This window comes from Lissotriton vulgaris, chromosome 4_1 (assembly GCF_964263255.1).
Source record: "Lissotriton vulgaris chromosome 4_1, aLisVul1.2, whole genome shotgun sequence".
NCBI classification, from domain to species: Eukaryota; Metazoa; Chordata; class Amphibia; order Caudata; family Salamandridae; genus Lissotriton; species Lissotriton vulgaris.
Genome location: NC_141691.1, coordinates 920,923,638 through 920,943,797, shown reverse-complemented (window position 1 = coordinate 920,943,797; position 20,160 = coordinate 920,923,638). Strand labels below are relative to the sequence as shown.

Genomic DNA, 20,160 nt, shown 5'->3' with positions numbered 1-20,160 from the left:
AACAACCACTGTGTTGAGATATCTTTGTAGCTTTCTGCACTCACTGTACAGACACAGCTCGCCAAGCAAGGCTGATATCAGAGTAACAACATATTATTCTCGCACGAATCAAAACATTCTACTAGGCTCAAAGCTAAAGCAACAGCTATGTGTCATGTGCAGAAGTAGCAGAAAGGTAAAATGGCGTTTAAACTCCTAATAAGCTCATGCTAACTTAACACAGCATACAGGCAATATATATCTATGACAGAACAAATGCTCTTTTTCGTGTACAACCAGTACCAATGCATTTTTATGTATTTTGGGTGGGTTTTTAACACATGTTTAGATATTGTTTTTGTGTTTAGAACTTAGTAATGTTGTACATAATAAAGTGGAGTGGGTGTGGTGTGGCGTTTTAGGCTCTGAGTGAATTTTCACGATTCATGCCCTTATATAGGTACAATTCACATTGCCCTAATATAGGCATAGAAATCATACCCTTATTTAGGCATAGCCCATGCTACCCAAATACAGGCATAGCTATTTCTATCCGTACCAAACGTCACAACGATTTCTTGGAAAATCAGCTTAAGCAGTCAGGGAACGTCCCATTACTTAACATTGATTTCTCCAAGAACTAAGTTTTACAATGACCAACTACTCCCAAGGGGTTCATTATGACGTTCTTATGCCCGACTTTATGTCAAACTATGGCATTCCTAAACATCTTCAAGGTATAAATATACCTTCACTTGCTATAGCAAACTACGGTGGTATGAAGCAGTTCGACTATCTACTTATCCGACGCAGCTCGCTACAGCAAGTGCCGAAAGAAGCCGACTCTCCAGCTGACACACTGATCAAGAGGCTGCCTTTTTCCTGCCGAGAATCCAGCTCCAGTGTTTCCGGCTCCCCTAGCGGGGTGTTGGGAAATCGAGTCCCGAGACAGAGATACCAGACCTCCTTCATTCTAACTAAGGTATGGAGCTGATTAGAACCTAGAGAAACCTTTGGTAGATTCCTGGACAAAGAAAACTAAAACCTATGCAACACAATACTTACTTCTTCTCGCATACTAGACTTAGGTTAGGTACATTGGGGTAGGCGTATTTTAGAGACATCATTTGAGTATTTTAGTCTGTGTATTTATGTATGTATTTTTATATGGCTTAGAAACCATGCAATGCTTTTACAGTATTATTGTATAATACTATCTCGCTGTACGCATTATACTTTGCAGTCAACATAACAATTGTAGCAGTTCACTTCTCTTGCATGAGCAAGAAGACTGTTCAATAAACCCTTTTTATTGATAACGCCTGTCTCTCTATTTCTCTGCAACTCTATAGAAACAAAGTATGCACGACTGACTGAGTGAAATACTTATCTATTGTTTCCGAGACTCTGAGAGATATATTCTTATTCTTGGGAAACAAAGTTGTCATGTTTATGCGGTTGTCAGAAACGAATCCCTTCTTGTATATTCAAGAAAGTTTCTAGTGACCTCTGAGTTAACTGGCACACTCACAATCAAGTTTAGTATATTCGATAGAGACCTAGTTGACCTCAGTCCTACGTCAAATCTATAGGCTATATTATTCCAATGTGCAGAGCCAATTGGGAATATAGGAACTACACTACAGAACATTTCAGGATAGACAACTCTTCATTGTCTAAGGAAAACTTTCAAAACACTATGCATTTCATCTGCGACTTGATGAATAGCAACCATCCTAAACTCTGAGCAAATAAAACTGAGGAAATTATCACAAAGAGCAAATTGTGCTATTAAAATAAGAAATGTGTAAAAACCTTGGAGTCATAACTGACAATGAGTTATACTTGAAACATCAGTTAGGAGCAGTAATTTCTTCCTGCTTCTTATCTCTTCCTAGGATGAAAAAATAGCTGTCTCACCTTTTAGGCTTTTATTCAAGTAGTCATAGCATTAATAATTTTCCTTCTTGACTACGCTAATTATTTTTTACTTTGGACTCCCTAAGGCTTTACTGTTAAGGCTCCAAATTGTTAAGAGCCATGCAGAGCGTCTGACATATGTACAGCCAAAACACACTCACATTACCCCCTACTGAGAGACCGACATTGCCTCCTTATGGAGCAAAAGATTATCTTCAAAACAGGGTGTATAACCTTTAAAGCTTTTGCTGAAAACTCGGACTTTTGAAATAGATCCTGAATATGGCACTACGCTCATACTTTGAGAATCTCTTTTCCTTACCAAGTCCAAAAAAAAAGTATCAATGGTTCCAGATTCTCTGCCTTGGCCCCTTAGATCTGGAACTCACTTCCTATCAGTATACCGATGGCATCAAAATATATAAAATTCAGACAGGCACTAAAGACCTAGCTATTTCAACAAGCGCACAACTAGTGCATTCTCTCCATACAGCACGTCTTTCTGTTATGTTCCCTTTGGCTATTTAACACCATGAAACCTTATGGTGTAAGTGTGATATACAAATATCTGTAACATAACATACTTCCTTTAATTTATTATAGGACACTTAACAAAGAGAATGCAATGCCTTGAGTAAAATCCTACTTTAATACCAAGCTTTGTGGAATTGCGGCCAAAGTAGTATCCTGTAGTGGATAGCAATCATTCCTATCGGAGCTACAATAGGAAAAGCTACTTTTTTGACACCCCTTTGTTGTGGTTCTGCATTAAACTTGCCATGCCAAACCAAAACTAGATGACCCTTTTTGGGGAGTATTGTGCAGATTCTTTGAATGATACAAACGATATTCCGAAAACAAAAAAACGCCTTTTCAATGGAAACCTGTTCTGATACCATAGAGTGGACCCCCTGGTAATATATCTAATGGGTATGGCTAAGAAGATTTTTCAATGTCCATACATTCATATAGACAGACAGAGGTAATGACACATGACTCCAATGAAAGTGTGGTCAAAACTTACTAGCGATGTAGTGATTCAGATGTTGTGGCTGTGATATACTTACTCCTGATGCTAAGCCCTTAGAGCACTGAAGATATACTTTCCTAATACGTCCCAGTCAAATAACAAAATGTTCTTGTGTTTTATTGTGAAACTTGCTATAATGGCCCATAGTCTTACCTTATCGCCTCTTTTTTCACCTTAATTGTCAACTCAGACTTTGGTTTGGACTAACCCTTCGTAGCTCATTAGGGACAGGGGGGTCTCTAGCCACATCAGGTTTACTTTTTTACACCTAAACCTGTACCTTTTCATTTTCACCACTTCCCTCACAGATTTCTAAGCCCATGTAACCTCCAATCCGTTAGCTATCCCATGTCACTCACAAGATTTTCCTTAATTCATATCACCACTCATCTAGAAGCTTTCCTATGGTCATCTAACAAGTCACCCTTGTTAGTCTTCAAATACCGGTTAAGGATTATTTTAAACACAACAGGTGGTGTTTTACCCATTGCAGTCTACCGGTATTGCAGAGATACCTCAAACAATTAAAACGTTACCTGTAGGTTAAGATTAAAGGAGAAACACATTCTAAAACCATCATCCACTACATTAAACAAGAAAAAGTAACTGTTAGTCACCCACAAACTGGTATGATTATCCTTTGATAAAGAGAGCCAGAAATCCCATTAAACACAAATGCCTTATTACAGGCGACATGTAATGTACCCAGTTGCCTGTAATAAACGAATGATATAGCCGCTAAACAGTAATAACTTATTACAGTTGAATTCTGAGGACAATGCCTGCAGCTAGAGTCAGCGGTCAAATGAAAAGGCAGATCACAAAGCATAATCAAAGCTACAGGTTCAAAAATGAAACCAAATAATGGCTTTTCCTGCAGCTGTTTTTCCAAATGTATAATGATGAGCATAAAGGGGATGGTGGATATTTAAGGTAACTGGTTTACATTTCTGTGCTTTAGGTTATTATACGAAAGATATAATCTCGCTGCACATTCTGAGCAAATGGTTTTAAAAATAAATCTGTTTTATAATAAACCGACAGTTAACTTTTCGCAACAAATGTCTAATTGCTTTTTGGTGCATTTAATTATGTACGTAAGCTTTTAATGTTATTCTTTATGTTAACAAATATCCTGACCCTTACATGAAATAGCAAAACAAAGGATTTCAGAGTTTTGTGGAAAGAGTGAGGGTGTGGCCATGCATTAAAAGGTAAAGTACCCACGCCATACATTATCAGGATACTGCAAGTCACCTCAACTTTCCATGACATTATAAAGAAACTCTGCCTTCCGCCTGGTTTCTCTATATGGTCATGGAACTCATCTGTCTTGCCATAGTCATTTAAGGTATGACAGGAGGGAATGTATCCCATATTTATCACATGTTATAGAAAAAAACAACTTACTACTCTCTTTTCTGTGCTGCTGGGTACATCTTTCAAGCTTGAGCTTTCATTCTTCCTGAAATAAAAAAAAATAGTCCATCACCCTGAGCAGGCATACTAGAAAAACAGAATGGTGACAAGAGGATTAAATAAATTACCCAAAAACTGGCATTAACGTTACAGCTCACGAAGGATAATTGATGCAGCATACAATACAGATTAATGCAGTTTTTTCGATACCAAAGTTTTTTCTTGTGATTCAAAATGTCGTCAGTTTTCACACACTACTACAATGAGCCAAGTGACCGGACCTCACTTTCTGAAAGCAAAATTACTGCCAAGTCCAGCAAAAAAAACGCAAGAGTAGAAACGCTTTTCATTACAAATTGATACGGATTCTTGTCATACACTATAGGAAAAGCCAAAAGAAGTATGCAGCATATTAGGATCAAATTGTGCGGCTGGCTTGACTAAATTATGTGACAGGGACAGTTAATTTATACTTCAATTATTCAGCACCTCTATCTGTCAAAATAGCTTAGCGAACAGTATACTCTATTTTGCATGTCTCAATTATAAAATGCACTTTGGGACTGAAGACTTGCTACCCTACAAAGATACAAACGAATTTGTTATTCTTCTAAGGTTTAATTTCCCGGTTGAGATAATGTAGCTTTGGGAACAGTGTCTGCCAGGTGAATAGCAATTTGCGATGAAAATGAATAAATCATGACGAAGAAGTAATCATTCTAACCGCCCTATGTGAATTACCTTTAGGTAGATAACGTTTTTGGTTCCTGTTGTAGAAAAACGCATTACCCCTGATCCACAAAACATTGACACAATCTGGAAACAGTATAATCTCCTTAAACGGGTAACTAAAGTAAACAAAAACTGAAGGCACCGGTTAACTTTCATAAAGTTACTGGCAAAGTCATGTATCCCGTGGGCAGCAACTTTAACTATTGATCCATTTCAGCCAGAAAGTTTAAGTTGAAATCAAAAAATTATGGAGTAGAACATAGATTATAAATTGTGTGGCAAATTATGATAAACTTAAAAGGGCAACTTCAGCACTTCTTCCATTAGCAAGACTTTAATGGAGTAAGTGTAGTATTTGTAAGAAGCAGCAATACTTTAAATGTACGTCTGTGTTTACATTTAGAGAATATGCAGATATGCCTACAGTACTTCTGGTACGTTTTTACCTATTAAAATGTGATGTTATGAAGTGTGTCTAAACGTTCCATCTTTTTTATAACCTGCACATCTTTATGCACAAAAGTGCACTTGTGCTGTGTCCCATAATCCAGCTGATGCTGAGTATTGGGGACGGGGCGGGGCCGGAGCCGGGCGGTCATGATCCGTCTCGGCTCCCGGCCCCGGCGCTGCTCGGGAGCTTGGTTTGGCGGTTCCCCAGTGGCCCGGGGGTTGTTTTCGGCACGCCTAGGAAGCGGAAGGTGCAGGGCACCTCCGGGGCTGCTCCGATCGCCCCTGGTGCCGCTGTAGCGGCTGGATCTGCGAGGAGACGCGAGAGGATGGCAGCGGGCAAAATGGCGGCCGGAGCCCTGATGAGAGCGCCGATGTCTTCAACCCTCAGTGGGAGGTACGCTTGACGGGCGAAATTTGAGGGACGCTGGGGCTGCCTCTAGTTGAGGATAGTCTCGGGGGGCCTCTGTAGCGGCAAGACACCGGGGGCGGCCCCCGTCACAATCTGCCTTCCCACGCCTGCCTGACCTCAAAATGGCGGCCAGGTGTGACATGCAACTATCGGTCTGCGCCCCTATGTGACCATCTGGCCCAGCGCTTACTGCCTCTCCCATAGGCGACCTCGCAAGCTCTCTCTGTGTCTCATACCTGCGGGGGTGAGCCCTCTTCAAGGATCCCTGGCAGTGACCCTCGCCTGCATCTACCTCTGCCTCTACGATCTACCGGACATTTGCAGTGCCTTATAGTGAGGTGCCCACCCGACGACAACAACCCGGGAGGTAGGGTCGCTGGCCACTCGCTGATTCCTAGCGGAGCCTCCCGCTAATATATCTGGGTGGGGGGGGCACAACTGGCCCCTAGTGCTGCGGCGGCTGCCCGTCGCACCACCCTCCTTGCAACTTGCCTGGACCTAAGATGGCGGCTGCCAATGACCGCAGAGCGAAGATAGGCGCCACGCGGGGCCTGCTCTTAACATGCCTGGGCAGCGCCCCATGGCCAACGCGTGATCACACCAACACCTTCACCACCTTGCGCACTCTCACGCCCACCGAGCCGGATGACCGCAGGCTCTCCAAGATGGCGACGCGCCTGCGGCTGGCCTCCAACTTCATCTCCCACCTGGGCTCCCACCTTCTCTCCTGGACTTCTTGACTTTTGTTCTGTCATTACCGACACCCTGCTGCTGTTCTCGGACAGTTTCTCTGGACTCTAGCCCTCCTCCCACTCCCTCGTCCTTAACTCTTTTCCCCGTGGATGATCCTCAAATGTTTCTTCCCTTTGCTTCATCTCCCACCTGGGCTCCCACCTTCTCTCCTGGACTTCTGGACTTTTGTTCTGTCCTGACCGACACTTTGCTGCTGTTTTAGAACAGTTTCTCTGGACTCCAGCCCTCCTACCATTCCCTCGGCCTTTAACCGTTTTCCCCGTGGATGATCCTCAAATGTTTCCTCCTTCTTTTGCTTCCCCTCCTCTCCATACCCTTGCATCCCTCCCACCCTCCCTGTGTGCTGTGACTGCATCCACACTTATGGAACTCTGCTCTTTGACCTATTGTAATACCTCTAATCAAAGGTATCTGCTTTAGACCTTGCCCCATATACCATTCCTATGTGACTCTTAGAGTTTATCCAGTCATATCCCCTCCCTATGTATATAGAGATAACTCTAATCACTAGTGTATGCAGTAGACCTTTGTACTCTCTACCATTTCTATGTGACCATTAGAGTATATCCGGTCATATCCCTCCCTATGTATATAGAGATAACTCTAATGACTAGTCTCCTATGTGACTTGTAGAGTATATCCATGTGTATCCCTTCCCTATGTATATAGAGATAACTAACGACTAGTCGCCTATGAGACTGTTAGAGTATATCCATGTGTATCCCTTCCCTATGTATATAGCGATAACTCTAATCACTAGAACATGCAGTAGTCCGCTTTGTTCTTTTCCATTCCTATGTGACTTTTAGAGTATATCCAGTTTTACCCCCTCCCTATGTATATAGAGATAACTCTAATCACTAGTTTATGCAGGAGTCCGCTGTGCTCTCTACCATTCCTATGTGACTCTTAGAGTATATCCATGTGTATCCCCTCCCTAAGTAGATATAGATTTTACTAGTATATGCCTAGAGTTTATCCATTTGCATCTCCTCCTTGTGTGACTATCTCTTGTACATTTGCAATTTTTTTCTGTTGTACCTGTTTTGTAACGCATGTATTCCTAAGTCCGTATGCTTTCAACTGGTTCTTATGTAAGTCAAAAATTTGCAAATTTGTTTTTCCGCTTGCAACCTTCAGTCCTTATGGTTGAAACTGGGTCCTATGTAAAGCGCTCCGACACCTTCGGGTAAAGTTCGCGCTATATAAAATCGCATAAATAAATAAATAAATTGGACATGGCCTTTCTGCAGCTTCATCCCCAGCCTTTTAGCCTTCACTCCTACGTTTCTGTTGAATCCAGTTTTGTTGCCTAACCAGTGCTAATGGCTGGTGCTCTTTCTCCTTAAAACATGGTAGAATTGGCTTTAAAACAATTGTTATATTTAATTCACTGGCAAGTCCCCAGTAAAGTGGTACTATCTCTGCCCAGGGCCTTTACAATAAATGCTACTAGTGGGCATGCAACACTGATTGTGCCACCCCCTTAAGTAGCACTTAAACATTTCTCAGGCCTGCCATTACAGTCTGTGTGTGCAGTTTTTAAACTGCTATTTCAACCCTGCAAACTAGACGTTTTAGCAGGCCCAAACATTCCTTTGTAATGCATATAAGCCACCCGTCCCAGACATGCCAAAAGGCAGGGTGAAGTGTATTTAAAAAGTAGGACATGTACTTTTAAGTTTTACATGTCTTATTAGTGAAAAACTCTTACATCTGTTTTTCACTAGTAAAAGGCCTATCTCTCCCATAGTATAACATTGGAATTACCTTATTAAAATTATGTGTGAAATATCCAAATGGAAATAGGCAATCAGTTCAAGTTTGGTGTCTGAAATCTAAATTCAAAATCCTAATTTATGGGTTAGTTGGATTTTGAATTGCAAATCTGAAAATGCCACTTATTGAAAGTTGGCATTTTCTTACCAAAGCCAGTTGGTGCCTGCTGCCTGGAGGGGTCAGTGACTGGGTGTAGTGGACAGTTAGGCTTTCCGTTTTCCTCCTAGACAGCCACACACAATGGGGATCTACGTGTGACTGGATGGCCATCACTAGCAGGATGGTAGGGAGGAGCTTGGCACAAGCCGACTTACACTTTATTAGGCTGTGTTCTGTCTCCACACAAAGGGCTTCATACCCCCTGTAGCTAGTCTGGAGCCAGGGCCATGAAAGCAGGGCATCTGTGCACTATAAAGGCATGCCTCTAAAAGCTTCTCCCACCTCAAAGGCACAACTGTGTATAAATAGTGGACCACCTTTCAGTACACTTCGAGACTTGTGGAAACTCTGCCAGAAAGGACTGCTGTGCTGTTGAAGGACTTCCACTTGGCTGGACTACTGCCCTACTGTACTGCTGCTTTGCTGTCCTGATCTGCTGCTGGGTGCCCTCCTGCCTGGGTGTGCATGGCTGGACTTACGCCACTTGAACCCAAAACCCAGAGTGACATCAAGGGCCAGTTTGATTCCCCCTTGACCTGAAGCCCCAGGAACACAACAGGCTTCAAACAAACTTGCACCACGCCAAGACTCTGCCATCTGAGTATACCCTACCAAGTGGTGCCACACCAGTACTTGACCCTTGGAGTGGCCTTAATGTGCTTTGCCTGCCTCTGTGGATTGAACAGAACCAACGCATCACCTGTGCTGCGCAGTTTAACCCTGAGCAGACCCGAAACATCTCTGCTGCTGCATGGATTGGGCCTGTCACAAAAACCTGCATTGCTGCTGCAACCCACATCGCATTCTGAACTGCTGCTACGGGGGAAATGCCTTGATGCAGATCCATGCATCTCTCATCGACAGCAGCCTCAACAATAATGCCGGACTCCGCATCATAACCCCTCGTAACCGACGCATCGCCAGAACTGTACGACACATCCGAAACTCTTGTCGACAAGGGCTTGTGATGCGAATTCCAGATCTTAAACGATGATGCAACAAGATTTCGAACCACAGCCTCGCTGCATCTCGGAATAGACACATTTCTTCAGCTGCGCAACGCATCTCTGATACGGATCCACACAAAGCTCCACAAACCAGGACTGAAGATACTTTGTTGAGAAGGCTTAACTGGGTCCTTGTAGCCGGCATGTGCTCCAATGCGGTCGGCCTGAACTTGTGACATTGCCCCAGACCGGCGTGATCAGACATCCACAGTTTGCACTTTATGCCTTTGGGAGCTATTTTTACTAAAATCCTTAACATTTAATATCTCTGGTTCTACTGATTGAATTTTTGTCATTTTGGTTTTGAAAATCCCTCTATTTTCTTGTGGGCTACTTTTGCGGTGTGTTTTTATTGTGTTACTGTTTGAAGCATTGCACAAATACTTTACACATTGCCTCCAAGTTAAGCCTGACTGCTCTGTGCCAAGATATCAGAGGTTTGAGTACAGGCTAATTTAGGGTTTGCTTGTGACTTCACTCTGAGAAGAATTGTGGTTTCTGCTTCCTAAGGGGTTCAACCCCTTCCGCCAGTAACCCAATTTCTTACTCTGAAACACTGAAAATATGCATTTCTAATAGGTGTTCACTAAACTCGGGATTCATAAAGTTTCTCTAGGATGCTGGCAGTAGCTTAGCAGCAAAAATGCAAGGTTCAAAGTGATGTAAGGAATATTGTGCTAAGGATGAAGGAAGATGGTCTGGTGGTGAAATGTGGAGAGCGATAAACTTGAAGGATACACTATACTTCACAGCAACTTCATCTTTTCAAATGAAAGAATAGATAACGTTTCTCTGGTGAAGGTGGGCTTAAAGAACACTTCTGTAGAAAGTGGAAATGTTTTTTCAGTGTCAAGGCTGGCAAGACCTGTTCGCCATGAATCCAGACTGAACTAAGTTGAGAAGCTGATCTTGTACCCTTAATTTGGAGTGAATTGAAAGCCACAGATACAGAAAAAGAAGATATTTTTCGTTATTTTTCGAATAGATGTGCTTCCTTCTTTCAATTCAAGGTTAGTACACAACATTGTACAGGTGTTACACTTGGTGTTTTCAGAGACAGAAGGGATTGCCAATTCCTTTATAGAGTGTACTTTTTGTTTAAGGTTTCCAATGATTACAAATTGGTCCAATACATGCTCCATGATGACATGATTCGATACAGCAGTAGTTAGAAGGCGATAGCTGGGATAAGGAATTGCAGCCTGTGACTGCAGTGGCTGACTGATGAGTATGTCAGAATCCACAACAAACAGCTTATAACTAGGCCTGGGTGGTGAACTCCTCTCTGTTTGCTGAGATTTTCGCACTCCACGTGGAGTGGAGTTTTTTTCTCGCTCGCGCTTGCCAACGGTAAGGTGGCGAAGGCGAGCGAGGAAAATCTAACACTAGACTATTTACGAGATTTCTTAACATGGGCAGTCGCTGATGGTCGCTATCTCTCGCGTTGAGAAACATTCTGTTCCCACTGAGGAAGCCACAGCTTGAGTAGAACTTCTACTCGAGTGGCAGAAACAAGCAGCGCCCCCCTTGCACAATGCTGTTCAATCTGATTTTACAGCACGGGAAAAACACCTGGTACTAAAAATCAGAGTGAATGGCTAAAGGTAACCCACTCTGCCGCTCTCGGAACTCCCCATAGCTTGACAGGGTTTATTGTCACTTCGCGGATTTCCGTGTAGGAGAACTCTGTGAACCCCGCCTAGGCCTACTTATAACTCTGAAGGACATGCCTCAGTTCCAGATTTCTACAGTTCATATCCAAGGGTAGGTCCGTGTCCAGCTGGCTGGTTACCCAGAAATCAAAGAAGTTGTGTTAATTGTGCCCATTGTTGGCAGAAATGAAAACAACTTTCAGGCATAAACCTCCCATATGAATGCAAGAGAAGCCTTCTTTAATTAATGTTTTGTAGATGTTAGTGGCTGACATGCATTACCTTAGCCAAGCCTTCAATTTCCCAGAGTCTCCTTGTTAGAAATGGGGGTCTCTAGTTGGCAATGGTTTGCACCTTTGTCCAAGTAGGAACCCTTGCTTTTAGTCAGGTTAAGGGAGTTACGCCCTTAGACAACCCCTGCTCACCCCCTTGGTAGCTTGGCATGAAAAATACAGGCTTATCTCAGTGTGTAAAGCATTTGTGCACACATGCAGTTCTTCAGTGAAGACACTACAAGCGGACACCACACCAGTTTAGAAAAATAAGTAATCTTTATCTAAACCAAACTATACCAAAATGACAAAAATCCAAAATACAGTTATCAAGGTATGACTTTTAAAAGGTAAAAACAGTCAGTTCCGTCCATAGAAAACAATAGATGCGACACTTTCAACACAAAGTATCTTGGCTGCGTCAAAATCATAAACAAACAGCCGCAGGGAAGATGATGCATCTGTTCCTTATGTGCGGGGAAGGTGATGTGTTGGTTCCCTGCACAAGCAGAGGTGATGCGTTGGTTCCTTACTGCCATGCAGGGGAGAGGATGAGTCAGTTCCTTTCTGAAGAGGAGGTGATGTTTAATTTTCTTACTGTGTGGGGAAGTGATGTGCCAATTCTTACTGCGGTCCAGATGTTGTTGTAGACTTGGCGCCGCGGTGCAATGTGTGGGGGGTTGGGGATGCGTTAGTTCTTGATGCGGCAGCTACAACAATGCTGCATTGATATCTCCTACTGCGGTCTAATGATGTGACAGTTCTTGCAGTCACACAGCAGGGCTTGCTTCAGATCCGGTGCAGAAATCTCAGATTACGAAGATCGGTGCTCAAGATTCGGCATACAGGGATTTTTCCAGATGCTGCAGTAGCTGCATCGGTTTCTTCTGTGGCACAGTGGTGTTGCATCAGAAACATGTAAGGGTGAGTCACACTTCTTTAGTTGCTTCTTTATTCCCAGCTCCCAGCATCAGGAACAACCTCCAGAGGCTCAACACAGGAACATGCACCTCTTGCCATGTCAGAACTCCTAAGAAGGAAGTTCAGGGGAGCTAGTGGTGAAGTCTTTGTGCCCCTGAGGCTTCAGAACAGGAGGCAAACTCTACTTCAAGCCCTTGGAGTTTTTCCTAAATCAGGATACACAACACAGCCATGTTATTCTCTCTGCCAGAAACAGCCAATGCAGGCCAACCCCACACAGCAAAGTGCAGTACTTTTCCTTCAGCTTTCCCAGCTCTTGTCCTTGGCAAATATTCCTCTTGAGTCCAGAAGTATTTTTTAGTTCTGGGGTCTGGGCCCCAATATTTATATTCAATTTCTGTTTGTTCTCTTGTTGCAGAGAGGCTCTGTCCTCAGTCAAAACCAATTCTGTCCTCCCTTGTCCAGCTTCCAGGCAGAAGGTGGAGACAGCATTGTGTAAGGCAGATCAGGTCCATTCAGGTGCAAGGAAATCTCAACCCCTACTCTAAAAGCAGTACACAGATATTTAGCCCAGCCCTGACTCATCCAGGAAAAGCAGGACACACTTCAACACCCCAGTGGCGGTCTCAGTGAATGCACATTCCCAGCCCCTGTTACTCCAAAGCCAGACAGTCAATACACAAACAGGCAAAGGCACACAGAATGGCTAAGCAAGAAAATACCCACTTTCTAAAAGTTTTATTTTCAAAACACAATATAAAAATCCTCTTTACTAAAAGATGCATTTTTATATTCTGAGTTCAGGCATACTAAACTCCATCCTTCAATAGTGTCCCAATGTAAAGTTAATCTTATAAGATGTTATAAATAAATTACCATTCTATCCTATGAGACAGATAGCCTTTCCTTTGTAAAAAATGAATTACACTGTAGTTCAATATCAGGACATGTCACACACACCAGGATATGTCCAACCTTTCACATATCCTGCTCTCGTCCCACAGGGGTACCTTGGGCCTATCTTATGGGTGACTCGAATGTGATAAAAGGGAAGGTTAGGGCAAGTAAAGTGGGAGCACTTGCCAGGTCGACATGGCAGAAAAAAATGCAGATAGAAACTGCAGTGGCAGGTCTGAGAACCTTTTGCAAGGCTGCTGTGTGGGAGGCCCAATCAGTGCTGCAGGCCCACTAGCAGGATTTGATTTACAGGCCCTGGGCACACACAGTGCGCTATACCAGGTACTTAGTAGTAAATCAAATAAGCCAATAATGGAAACACAAATCCATAATAACAATTTATACAGAGAGCATACGCACTTTAGAACTGATCAGCAGTGGTAAAGTGCGCAGAGTCCTAAAACTAACTAAAACAGGAGGCCCAAAAGCAACCAACCTGAAAAGCCAGGCCTAACACTCCTTCTCATTAACCCGGACCATGGTTAGTGGAGGCATGCAGCAAGAAAAACAAGTACATCGGGCTGTTTTCAAGGAAACTACTCTCGGAAAGTACATTAAGTCGGACAGACTGGCCTGTAGGGCAATATTGCAGCACCATAAGTGCTGCATATGACAGTATAACAAGTAGACCAGCATTTTGGCTGCTTGTGTACCAATTTTATGGTCTGTTGGGCAGGTTTTACTGTTGATTTCCCAGATATTACTATAAACATTGATTGCAGTAAACTCATCTCCATGCAGCCTCCCAAGTACAAATGCATGCAGTCTTCCGTACCTATGAAGAGAATCTTTATAAGTATAAAACTTCCCCGATTGCAAATGTGGGTCTCTTTATTAACTATCTGATTAACTCATTCGGGTCATTTTTATTGTGGTTTCAGACCTAGTTATTGTGCATCATCCTCAATTTTGAGAACTACAAATAAAATAAACCAAAATTATATTACCTCTTTGACGAGCCTGGCTGGCCCAGTATTTTCTGCTTTGCTTCGCTGACCTAGAACGAACAAATGCAATAGTTTATAACCAGGAAAAAATTAGAGCATGTCACCACAAAACATTATGATTTCTTCACTGTGCAGAAGATTCCTTCCTACGCTGAGCTGAATTCACTTTAAAATGTGGGCATTATCGTGTTTAACATGTATACTTTTCTTTAAATACCTGTAAAATTTAGTCAAGGTTGTGGCCTTTCTTTATTACAAATGGTGGTAAAAATGATACAGTTCATCTGACAAAAAATATAGCCTGCTTTTCACCATAGAAATGCGATACATTGTGGCAATTCGTTTTTGTGGGCCATGGCTCTTTTTCAACGGCAGGACAAGTCTGCACAAACCGTCACTTGGTACCGCACCAAGTAATGTAAGTAACTTGTTTTCGTGTTAGTTGCTCCAAGGTATAAATTTCTTGGGTAGGGATTTACATCCTTTTGCTCTGCCAGTCCCTTTTAGCATGTGTTCCATTTTGTTAATCCCGCGAAAATCTTTATTATATTTGTAATTTTGTGGATGGTATTTTGTTGTGCGATCAAATTACTTTCCCATTTTAAAGCAAAAACATTTGCTGACCATTTGCTGAACCTAGTAGGACAGGACCCTCAAATACGTCTAGTTTAAGTCGAACAGCAAGGCTCTCCTTGCTTACAAAAAGCTAGTCGCTTATCACTGGCAGTTTGGTTCTTAGTAATGGCAGAGATCAGCCTTGCCCAAACATCTATTGTAAGCGGATTGACTACATTTGTTAAAAACCATGTGTTTTAGTTTACCCCTCTATAAACAATGAGAGCACTCCTGAATCATACTGATGAACCATATAGGGATCGTATAATGTCAAATTGGACGGTGGTTTAGGAGCGCAACCATTCGAAAAAAGGCAGCCATTCCAATGATGGTTATCAGAAGAGAGCTCTCACATCTCCTCCCTAGGTTGCACTGGATTGTATCCAGTAAGGGAACCATAATAAGATCTCAGCACAACTTTAGGTCAATGCTAGTATGCGTACTAAGCCATCTATAGAACTATATGAACACATAATTTAGATGATGAGTTTGTTGGCAGTGCTTCCCCTTAAACTGGACTATAATAGATTTAGCCCAGTTGACCACTAAGCATGAAGCTTCAAATAAGTTCAGAATTTCTATTAGTCTCATCCATGCCTACTGGACCGGACATTGATATATTGAGTGTTATTTCTGTGCTTTTTTGAGGTTTGAATTTCTAACCAATAGCACCTCTTCGAATCAGTCCTGCATTTCTTTGCCTCACTCTACTGAGAGCCAAGTACTAAAATGAGTTTGTTGTCCAAGGTTGAAAGTCCACGGTATGGAGGACAAAGGATACAAGAAATAGGAGATGGCCAATTGACACAGTTGGGCACAGCAAATTCCAACTGTCCCAGAACACACTGATCCCTGTGAAGAAATGTGTTACTTACCTGTAACTGAAGTTATCCAGTATTGGTATTTTTTATAGCTTCACATGCCTGAATCATTCACCGTCGTCGGGATGGGAGTCTCTGGTACACAAATAAAGTAATGTCCCATTAGACATACAGAGTAATAGGCCAAAGGCCTCATATTAGTAACATATCCAGGTCCTTTTGTAATAAGGACCAAACTCCAGAGAGCAACCAATCAGCTGCCACCACCCTCTGGAACCTTCCTGGAAAGAGCTCTAGTCCCTCAGATTTTTGTAAGCACAGTGCTACATAGAAGAACAACTGAGAGTACTAGGTGAGCCCTTCCAAGGGAGGCGGGTTGTTTGCATGTGAATCTATGAAAGATACCAATACTGGATAACTGCAGTTACAGGTAAGTACCGCATTTCTTATCCAGTATTAGGGTATCTTTCATAGATTCACATGCTTGAATCAGAGTAGAAAGCAATGATAAGCACTTTACCTTTGGCATAACGAGCATCAAACACGGGTTAACAAATGCATACATATCTATGTATATACATATGCAAACATCACAACATTAGAATGCAAAGCAATAAGTTGCACGTGTATACAAAGATATAATAGTGATAAGGAACTGTGCGTGGAAAAATAAGAGAAAGGTTGGTGGAAAGGAAGGAAGGCTCATCTTTATCGAAATAGATGACGCAACACCGCCTGTCCCACTGCAGCATCCTTCGTAAGTTCTGTATCCAAGTAAATGTATGCAGCGTCTTCCATGTTGCCGCTCTGCAAATCTCCGTGATGGGCAAACCTGCAAATAGTGCCGTAGAGGTAAAGACTGCCCTGGTGGAATGGGCACGTATCCGTGACAGTAAAGGCTGACCAGCCTGCTGGTGACAGAAAACAATAGCACCAGATATCCATCTGGAAATACTTTGCTTTGTGAGAGGGAAACCCTTCTTGGGTAAGCTGTAAACCACAAAAAGTTGATTGAATTTGCAGAAAGTTTTTGTTCTGTCAAGGTAGAATTTAAGGCAGTGTTTTAAATCCAGAGAATGGAGAGATCTTTCTGCTGCCGTTTGAGGATTTGGAAAGAAAGTTTTCCAGACAATGGGATCATTTAGGTGGAAGTCAGATGGAACTTTTGGAATAAATTTTGGATTCGTTCGAAGAATTACCCTGTCATTTTTTAATTGTAGAAAGGGATCTTGTATTGTGAAAGCGCGAAGGTCGCTAACTCGCCTTGGGGATGCAAGGGCTAAAAGGAGCGCAGGCTTCCAAGTTAGGAACTTGAGGTCAGCTCTGTGTATCGGCTCAAAAGTGTGCTTCATCAGCTGAGGAAGTACTGTGTTTAGTTGCCATGTTGGAGGTGGCAACTTTACAGGAGAGAAAGTCCGAAAAAGACCTTTGAGAAACTGTTTTATTATTCTGTTTGACCAAAGAAAAGGTCCAGTATAAGATCTCCTGAAACAGGATATTGCTGCCAGGTGAACTTTGATGGAAGCGTGGGCGAGGCATGAAGAGGCCAAATCAAGGAGGGATGGTAATATCTTCTCTGGAGTGGATGTAAAAGGATGCACCTTAGCCAACCTGCACCAGTTACAGAATCTCTTCCATTTAAAGGAATAAGTCCTGTTTGTGCTATCTGCTCTGGCGTGGGATAGATGAGCTCTGCACTCCAGGAGGAATGTTCAAATCTTGAAACTCGTGGAACTCAGGAGCCAGGCCGACAATTTGAGAGATGCTGGCTCCGGGTGCTGGACTTGTCCCTGGTTCATTGTGAGGAGGGATGAAAACAGCGGCAATGGAATTGGTGTTTGTAGGGAGAGGAGATTAAGCTCTGTAAACCAATGTTGGCAAGGCCATGCTGGGGCTATTAGAATCAGCGTGCAAGGTTCTGCCTTCATCTTCCTGAGGATCCTGGGGATTAGTGGAATTGGCGGAAAGGCGTAGGCGAATACGCCGAACCATGCTATTGAAAATGCATTCCCCAGAGATCCCTGTTGGGGATGCCAGCTTGTCAAGTGTTGGCATTTGGCGTTTTGAAATCACACAAAGACTGAAGGCAGAGGCTTTTGAAATCCGCAACCAACAAGTGAAATAATGTCCTAGAGTATCAGCAGGTGCACGAAACCAGGGAGTTCTCACCCTATACTCCCCACAAAGTAGGAACAAGTCCCACAGCAAATATCAATACAAAAAGGTTTCAGCACTCAATTTAATGTTATAGATGCTTCAAGTCACAGTCCATGAATGAGTAGCACATGAAGAACAGATGCCCAAATCCGAATTGTGTTTTTCTTGATGCAGTGTTCACTTTATTTTTCATACGTAAATTATTTTCTCAACATTCCATAACCTTTTCACAATTCCATTGATCCTAGCCATAGCCAACGCGTTTCGTCTCCTGAGAGACTTCTTCAGGGCTTCAACGTATGGCACAAAATGTGTTCCTCTAATATTCACGGTATTTCTAGTCCAAATAACGTAACGATACTCAAAGTTCAAGAGCTTGACAACAGCCTGATAACCCGGCGTGGCAAAAGTAAGAGTTTCATGTTCCGAAAACATGGACTGTGACTTGAAGCATCTATAACATTATATTGAGTGCTGAAACCTTTTTGTATTGGCATTTGGTGTTTTGCCATGTGGCGAAAAGATCCAACGGGGGTTCGCCCCACAGAGAGTAGATGTCGAGAGTGTGTTGGTTTAAGTCCCACTCATGGCAGGTGGTCTGGTCTGCATTCTGCTCAGTGAATCTGCCAACGAATTGTCTTTTCCTGGAACGTACTTCACTCGTAGAGAAACATTGTTCCGAAGAGACCGGTTCCAGATTTTTTGCGATTCTTGAGAGAGTGAGAGCGAATGAGTCCCTCCCTTTTTGTTCAGGTAGTGCATTGTTGTAGTATTGTCCTTCCTGACAAGCACTTACGAACCTTTTATTCTGGGAAGGAAAGCCAGGAGCGCTAGGTAGACCGCTCTGAGTACTAGGAGGTTTATATGTAGTCTCCGTTCGGGAGGCAACCACTTCCCCCTGATCTGAAGCTCCTGAAGGAAGGCTCCGCAACCTTCAAGGGACGCATCTGTGGTTATTTCCTGAGGAGATTCTTGAGTCAGGAAGGATAGGCCTCGAGACAGATTGTGAGGCTGAATCCACCAGTTGAGAGCGGCGACCATCTGAGGGGTCACCTGTATGGTGTTGTTGAAGGATCCGCTGACTTGAATCCATTGTGCGGAGAGAGCCTCTTGAAGAGATGCATGCGGAGACAATAGTATGGAACCAGGAGGATGCAGGAAGACATCATTCCAAGGAAGGATTTGAAGAGGCGCACTGAAAGAGACTTTCTTATGCGCATGCTTTCTGCCAATTGTGGGAGTTTTTGTTTTCGCTCCTGCGATGGATACGTTTTTTTCAGGACCGTATCTAGGACAGCTCCCAGAAATATTATCCGCTGAGAAGGCTGTAAAAATGACTTGTCCGGGTTTAGAGTAAGACCTGATTTCCTGTAAAGATGCAGACAGGCTTTGGAAGACCTTCTTGCGCTGTTGAGAGAGGGTTCCTTGATGAGCCAGTCGTAGAGATATGGAAAGATTTAATGATACTGTTGCCTGAGAAATGCAGCCACTGGCGAAAGGCATTTTGTGAAGATGCGTGGGGCTGACTTGAGCCCGAAAGGCAAGACCCGGACTTTGTAATGTCTGCCCGCTACAGCGAACCTCAGAAACTTTTTGTGCCTGTTGTGGATCGGAATATGAAAGTAGGCATCCTGGAGATTCAAGGATGCTATGTAGTCATTCGCATTGAGAAGCTGTAGGACGTCCTGGATAGTGACCATGCAAAATGATTGTTTTTTCAAGTATTTGTTTAGACTTCTCAAATCTAGGATAGGTCTCCATTTCAATGATCTGTTTTGATTTGCCTCCAATTTTGAAAATAGTGTGAAATTTTTCCTCCCACTCTTTAAGGTGGAAAAGAAACCGAGACTGGAGGTAGAGAGAAGTCGTTGACATTGAGCGAAATGCTTCTGCCGTCTGGCTTTTCCAAAAAAAGAAGACTTGTTGTGTGAAGTCTACGCTTGTTGTCTCTGCTGAAACTGCGGCCTGTATTGGTTTGAGGAGGAATATGAAGACCTATATTTTTGGTAGCCCCCTCTATTAGAGTATTGTCCTCTACCCCTTGAGCCACGAAAAGTGGTGTTTTTATATCGAAGGGTACCCAGAGCTCTGGCCATATCCGTGTCTTTTTTAATACCTTGGAGGGCCTCATTAATATGGGTACCAAAAAGGAGTTGTCCATCATAAGGCATATCAAGGATT

The 20,160-nt window shown here is 42.9% G+C and overlaps 1 protein-coding gene across 1 annotated transcript in view; it reads right to left on the bottom strand.

Moving 5' to 3' along the window:
- Positions 1-20,160, bottom strand: part of SYCP2L (synaptonemal complex protein 2 like) — a 1,791,741-nt gene that overhangs the window by 625,470 nt on the left and 1,146,111 nt on the right. The window contains exons 26-27 of the mRNA XM_086966882.1: positions 14,387-14,436; positions 4,340-4,394 (exon numbers count right to left, since the gene is read on the bottom strand). Of these exons, the coding sequence (XP_086823008.1) occupies positions 4,340-4,394; positions 14,387-14,436 (105 nt within the window). The remainder of the gene's footprint in view (positions 1-4,339; positions 4,395-14,386; positions 14,437-20,160) is intronic.